Raw genomic sequence first — 7,741 nt, 5'->3', positions numbered from 1 at the left:
CCAGGAATGATAGGGACCGGTTGGAATTATATCTGTGAAATGGTGTAGAGAGAAAAGTTAACTTTCATCTAACTTTTCTTTTTATCAGAAAAAGCCAGTATTATTATAAAACACATTGGCAATGTGCACACTATTCTCTATGGGGACTTAGACCAGTGATTGGTTCGCCTTGATCATCATGTGACTGCTGAGGCCAATCATTAGCTTGGACAGTCACACAGAGACAAGAGGGCATATTTATCAGGACTGGCGTGGCGCAGAGGCCCTGAAATAGTCGCAAATGCTAGGTTATTGCTGGCACTTGCCCCAATCAACCACCGTCACCCCAGTGGGTCATAAAGGGGCATGAAGGGGTGCAGCCGGCCAGGAGGGGGCTGGCACGGGGCGTTACTGTCGCCGTGCTGACGCACTCTCTGATGCCTGAAGCCTCTTTATGTATCCCGCTGCGAATATGCCCCACTTCACAAGCGCTAGCGTATGATAAATGTCTCCCAAGATGTCTGGTGGGGTCGGGGGCAAAGGTTAGCCCAATTTTTGTGTGAATCCATAATCACCGTTTTCCGATAATTTGGCTGAACCACTGTGGTATCACGTGATCAAGGCAGCCAATCCCTGAGGTCCTGACATTCTTTCCATAGTTATTATTTAGGGTATGAGACCCCTATAACCTCCTCTGCCCCGTATATACGTTACACAACATATACACCTCACAGAGCCTGAGATTTACAACAGGAAACAGATCCCAAGCCGCTCTGAGTCACAGTGATTGTGACTATCACATCTCTCTTCTCTACACGCCGCCATTACTTTGGTTTGAACGAGACGGGATCACGTGGTACGGTGACGTCATCGGAGGGCCGTGTCACGTGACCGCGCTGTATTCCGAATGACGTCATATACACGGCGCGGAGCAGTGAGTGCTGTCCTGCAGTGTGTATATACTGCTATGTGTACGTCATAACGTAAGCTCTATACACACAGCTACACAATATAGGACGTGTGTATAGCATCATACTGTCCGGCAGTGAGGATATTATACTGAGTAGTACGATGGGTACATGTGTGCTGTACCATTTAGCAGCGCAGATACTGGATATTATACTGTACATCAGTGTAGGGAGTATATTGTGATATATAGCAGCTTGTATATTGGTTATACTGTACTTTAGTGTAGTTATGTGTATAGTTATATATAGCATTGTGCATACTGGATATTATACTGTGCATCAGAGTAGTTATATGCAATAATGTAGGTGTGATCATAATATAATGCAGTGTGGATACTGGATATTATACTATACATGTGTGTATAGTTATATATAGCATTGTATATACTGTACATCAGTAGTTATTATGTGTACATGTGTGTATAGTTATATATAGCATTGTACATACTGGATATTATACTGTGCATCAGAGTAGTTATATGCAATAATGTAGGTGTGATCATAATATAATGCATTGTGGATACTGGATATTATACTATACATGTGTGTATAGTTATATATAGCATTGTATATACTGGATATACTGTACATCAGTAGTTATTATGTGTACATGTGTGTATAGTTATATATAGCATTGTACATACTGGATATTATACTGTACATCAGAGTAGTTATATGCATAGTTGTAGGTGTGATCAAAATATAATGCAGTGTGGATACTGGATATTATACTATACATGTGTGTATAGTTATATATAGCATTGTATATACTGGATATACTGTACATCAGTAGTTATTATGTGTACATGTGTGTATAGTTATATATAGCATTGTACATACTGGATATACTGTACATCAGAGTAGTTATTATGTGTACATGTGAATATGTATATAGCATTTTTCATACTGGATATTATATTGTGCGTCAGAGTAGTTATATGCATAGATGTAGGTGTGATGATAATATATAGCAATGTGGGTACTTGATATTATACTGTACATCAGTGTTGGAATTATATGTGTGTATGGTCAAGGGCGTAACTACAGGGGTAACAGCCATAGCAATTGTTATGGGACCCACAGTGTCAAGGGCCCCGTCATCCAACCTAACACTAAAGAATAGAGGATGTGCACCATTATATACATATTTTGCTGCACATTGTACAGTATATTATGTATATAACATATATGTGATGTATATATGCTGTATATGGCACTATATGTGGGTGTATGTGTGATGTGTATATGCTCTATATGTTGTAAGTGTATAAATGTGTGTATGAATAAAGAACTGTATGTTTATGTTCATAAATATATGTATATATATGAGTGTAATATGCACATTTTAAAGTGGGAAGGGGGGTCCCATTTTGATGTCTGCTATGGGTCCCTGTCTTTCCTAGTTACGCCCCTGTGTATAGTGATATATAGCAGCTTGCATACTGGATATTATGCTGTATATTAATTATGTATATGAATGAATGTAGGTGTGCTGATAATATAGAAGCATGGGAAAGGGATCTAATACTGTATATCAGTGATATCTGCCTAATGATATATCCCCCATTTAGTCATAATAGGGGGGGGGGATCAGATTTTTTTTTTCTTTTGATATCAGACTTCAGCCTTTGCTTATTTCCGGAGTCTGCTAGGTATTCCAAAAGATAAAGCAATTTGTGTGCCAGGTTCTGAGTTTTGGAAAAATTCTCAAACAATCGGTTGTCCTTTTAGTTTGTTCTTTAAGGATGTTTGTTTAGTGATAATGTTATTATGTAACTATTACATAATAAGAATTTTATAACACTTCCCGTGCCCCATGCTTTAGGCTATGTGCACAAGACTATGTGCTCACAAACTGCGGCAAATTCACCTGTGCCATAGATTTACATTATACATGGCATAGCGTTCAGATTCCTGTGAAGAGGGAGAGGGTGAGGAGCGCTCAGTTGCCCTTGGATTCTAGCCTGGGTGAAGCATACAGTTTTGTGCATTTAGGCTTTTTTTTACACTTCACGTATTCCACGCATGATACTTAACATATGATGCGGCAGAGCGCTACAGAGGAGGAGGGGTGAGTGCTGCTCACCCCTCCCCTCTCCATAGAACTCCACAGCGTCGGGCCTTAAACATTCGGAAAGATAGAGCCTGTCTCATCTTTTCCCCGTGTACTGTGCCACATGTGGTGTGTGAAAGCAGTCTTAAAGGGATGGATGGGACGTGAGGATAGCCCTTTTTTGGTCTAATCCTCACGTCCCGGGTGTCTTTTACAAAACTTTATTACATCTATATGCAAATTTTTTTATGCGGCTACTGGGGCGTGGAGTAGCCGGACATTAGGCTACTAGTCGCGGCTACTCCACGACCCAGTAGCCGCGTTACTCCGCCTACCAGGAAATCTTCGGCGCGCAGCTCCTGGTAGCTGCGCGCCCTCGTCTGAGTCCCCCGGCTACTGCGCATGCGCAGTAGTTCCGGCCCCGAAGCCGCGGCCGCGCAGCCGAAGGCCTGCGTTCTGCGCATGCGCAGAACGCAGGGGACCCGGATGAGGGCGCGCAGCCGAAGATTATCTGGTAGGCGGAGTAACGCGGTTACTGGGGCGTGGAGTAGCCGCGACTAGTAGCCTCATGTCCGGCTACTCCACGCCCCAGTAGCCGCATAAAAAAATTTGCATATAGATGTAATAAAGTTTTGTAAAAGACACCCGGGACGTGAGGATTAGCCCAAAAAAGGGCTCTCCTCACGTTCCATCCATCCACCTACCACCCCTTCTACCTTTATAGGTAGAATCGAGGTGGTAGGTGCCCTTTTAAACTTATTTTTTCTGGTTGCCTTATATATAATTATTACAAGTATATAACTCTTTACATAAAATTACAATTTCCATTCATAGATATCTATAATAGGTCATCAGATGTTTATCTTTATATTTGACAGGTGAAAGACATGAAGAGTTGTAAGAACTGGTGTCAGTAGAAGCTGAAGATGTCTGGGTTCAGCCCGGAGCTTATTGATTACCTGGAAGGTAAAATATCGTTTGAGGAGTTTGAGAAACGACGTGAAGAGAGACAGGCACGGGAGAAAGAGGTATAATAGTCTGGGAGACAGTGAAGAACATTATTGTCTAGGTAGAGTAAGGAGAGCACATACAAGAGACGGTCGATCAAATCTTCTTTGATTGATATGTGATACATAGGTCTACATATAGGAACATGACCATAACGAGCCACACGTTTGGACACAACTCATGGAATGGCTATTCTAAGCCCATGGGGTTTTACATATTGTTATTGAGATGGACCATGAGTTAGGTTGTGTTCACATGCTGCGTTTACTTTACAGTTACATTATGTGTAACACAACATGTTTGGCATCTTGGGCATTGTACAGAAACCCGACCTTCATGGGGTAAATCAGGGCCCTTGTATGTGTTGGATGAAAAATACTTTCTGCAGAGAGAGATTCTAAAGTACATGTACCCTGCAGACACAGTGTGAATGTAGATTTACGCAGATGCTGGTCGGATCTTACGGCCAAACCCAGTGCAGTGGATGGGGAGTCCTTGCATCGTTTTTTTTAAAGGAGGTGGCAATTATTAATTGTACATATCGCACAATGACGGCTGTGGGGACAGAGGGCTGATACCACCTATAAAGATATAGAAAACACACTTACACATGCACCCAAACATGCATCCACACCTCCTACACAACCCTCCCACACAAAAGGAGATAAATTAGCCTGTCTCAGAGATCTCCAACCACCTAAAACCAGTTTTTTTCAAACTCATATGGACACTTCCGACTTTTATATAGCAGGTGGAAAAGGGGGACTTAGCTATTGACTAGATTAAGCCATCACCGTGGCGTTGATTTATTAGGGGTCCTTCCAAGACATTACTGTAGCCTTATGAGCACAGAAGAGTAAAAATCTAAAAAAATCTTTTATCATAGTGGCCCTGAATTACCTCTCCAATGCCACCCAAGTCCTTGCATAACAGTGTTATTTGATGCAGGGAGTCCCAGCTTTCTGGCCATAAATTGTAGCATGGACCAAGTATGTTCGTATGTAGCTGCCCTAAATTTCACCAGTGATGATGGTGCAGGGAAAATGAACACTGTTAGGTTTTCCTGCTTGTTACAGCTTATTGATGGGGTTTCCAATAAAAGGCATTTTGGGGTGGGTTTTACAGACCTGGTTTCACAAGTATATTGAAATATACGAAAACTTTTGAATGCTTTCAATTTTTTTTTCTCCAGGATTCTCCAAATGTAGGATTTGCAGAAAATACAGAATGTGACATAGATGATCCTAATGTTCCATCCACCTCTTCCAAATACCTGTCGAAGTCTAACATATGCAATGAGGATAAAGGTTAATATTGTTACATTTACTAAAGCCATGCTTGACGAGTATCACTCATCGGGGAGAATTTATCATACGATGGTGCATCTTGTGCCACCGGATGATTAAAGAAGAATTGTCAGGTCCATTTGGGTTGGGACCCTAAACCAACTACAAGTTCTTATGGACCTGTGGTTTGGGGTCCCAAATTGACCTTTCTTAAGTCTTTTACTTGCCTTAAAAAAAAAATTACTTTCAATTACTTTAAACTCACTTTAAACTCGATTCCATCGGCGGATGCAGCAAGTAAAGCCAGCGTAGTATTTGTTGAATACATTGACATTGGGGTGGTCTTCAGTGTTTAAGAGGCGTGAAAGTGCTTTATCACTGTCAGAGTGCATTCACAGTCATAAGAGGTCAAAATGGTTCTTCGTTTTTGACACGCTGAAGGCCACCCAGTAAGTACTGATTTCTGTCCACTAAGAGTAAACAATGAACCTTTCTATAGAATAACAGCAAGCAGAGATCTTGAAAACTGTGTGGAATGAATACAGAAAGTATATTAAAAAATTGCATAACTTTTCATCATACAAACAAAAATATTTATTTTCTGAAACGGGACAAAACCTTTAATATACTCTAAGTATTTACATTAATTGATGACCACATTAAAAATGTATAGTATTATAGCTGGTGATAACTGGTTGTTTTTAGAAGAAGAAACTTCTGATGGTGTCAGCAAGTCGGTACAGAAAGTGTTTGCATCAATGATTGGAGAAGATGAGAAAGATGATGGAGAGGATGAAGACGAGGAAGATGATGGGGAGGACGTTAATGAACAACCATCGGCCGGTGATGTCTTTGCCCTGGAAATGGAAATTAACAGAGAAAACAAAAAGATGATGAAGGTAATTAACTGAGGAGACTAAACTCAAAAGTAATTAAAGGGGTTGGCCACCAATAAACTTTACCAGTGTATGTAATAGGTTACCCATATTGTACTTATCCTGGTACAGCGGATTTCCCTGGAAGTGTCCACTGTCATAGACGTGGTTGATGGGGCTGCCTACAAATAAATGCCTACAACTACAGGCGGTCCCCTACTTAAGAACACCCGACTTACATACGACCCCTAGTTACAAACAGACCACTGGATATTGGTAATTTATTGTACTTTAGTCCTGGGCTACAATCATCAGCTATACCAGTTATCACAGGTGTCTGTAATGAAGCTTTAGTGTTACTCCTGATTCTTATGACAACCCAACATTTTAAAAATCCAATTGTCACAGAGACCAAAAAAGTTCTGGCTGGGATTACAATGATAAAATATACAGTTCCGACTTACATACAAACTCAACTTAAGAACAAACCTACAGACCCTATCTTGTATGTAACCCGGGGACTACAACTACACTATGCAATTTACATAACACAAATGAAAAGGATCAAAAACTTAAATTCAGTCCAAAATTAGAAATGTTATTATGTATACAAAGACAATTTCACCACCACTATGACTTAAAAACACCCATTAAAAACAGTATTAACAAAGGTGGTAAGCACAAGGTGGTGCACGTCATGATCCTACATGCAGTCATAGAATATCTACTGTCAACACATAAAGCATCAACACCACTGGCCGGTCACTCCAAGTGACCTAATATCAGAAGTATAAGTGCATGTGCATATTCATAATGCATACCAACCAGACTGTTGGATTGGACCAGAGGAGCCACCATACCACCACAGAACCCTGAAGCGCATTTTGGCGTCGCTTTCTCAAGGGGTCGGACACTGGACATCACAGGAAGTCCATAGTCCTCCTGCTGTGTCTCCTGCAGAGTACAGAAGACTTTATAGGGGTTAGTACTATATAGATGACCCTATTAGGACTTCCCATGGTAAAGTTTGGTAAGTGGCCAACCCATTTCTATTAATATGGATCTGTAGCTTAATATACGCTCTGTGTAAGGACAGCATATTACAGCTACAAGGCTGCAGGACCTAGTTAATGAGTCCTGTAGTTTCAAAAGTAAATCTAGCTTGGTGATAGGCTTGTTCAGTCATTGCAGAGGAAGGTTTTAAATTCTTTGTTCATTCAGCAATACAGCAATCATAGACCTATTGAGGAAATACAGAAGACCTCTATTTGAGTTCATTGAATCCATGAGCAGAGTGACTACTTCTCTCTTAAAGGAAATCGACCATCAAAATCAAGCATGATAAACCAGGGTAATCTTCTTATATTTATACATAGTCTCATTCCTTCCAAAAATCATCTTTTAAAGTTATGGTAATTAGCCAGAAAAGCTACGGGGGGGGGGGGGGGTGTTGTCAGAGCCCCTCCATGCTGTAACTTCACAGGCTGTTACATTGTGCAAGAGCACCAACTGTGAGCAGGGGAGACGTTCTCCTGTGCAGTGTAACAGCTTGTGAAGATACATATTGGAGGG

At 40.9% G+C, this 7,741-nt stretch overlaps 1 protein-coding gene across 5 annotated transcripts in view; it reads left to right on the top strand.

The window, feature by feature from the left end:
• The first annotated feature begins 269 nt into the window (after positions 1-269).
• The window catches only part of GTF3C3 (general transcription factor IIIC subunit 3), a 28,272-nt gene continuing 20,800 nt past the window's right edge, over positions 270-7,741 (top strand). Inside the window, exons 1-4 of one of the 5 annotated variants that reach the window (XM_072123263.1) lie at positions 270-287; positions 3,879-4,028; positions 5,201-5,315; positions 6,000-6,193. In XM_072123263.1, the coding sequence (XP_071979364.1) occupies positions 3,927-4,028; positions 5,201-5,315; positions 6,000-6,193 (411 nt within the window). In that variant the 5' untranslated portion in view covers positions 270-287; positions 3,879-3,926. Of the gene's footprint in view, positions 288-792; positions 963-992; positions 1,046-3,878; positions 4,029-5,200; positions 5,316-5,999; positions 6,194-7,741 lie in introns of those variants that run through there. The other 4 variants (XM_072123261.1, XM_072123260.1, XM_072123259.1 and 1 more) reach the window with 4 other exon arrangements.

This window comes from Engystomops pustulosus, chromosome 9 (genome assembly GCF_040894005.1).
Source record: "Engystomops pustulosus chromosome 9, aEngPut4.maternal, whole genome shotgun sequence".
NCBI classification, from domain to species: Eukaryota; Metazoa; Chordata; class Amphibia; order Anura; family Leptodactylidae; genus Engystomops; species Engystomops pustulosus.
Note: the sequence above shows the minus strand (reverse complement) of the source record. Positions and strands in the feature narration are given on the sequence as shown.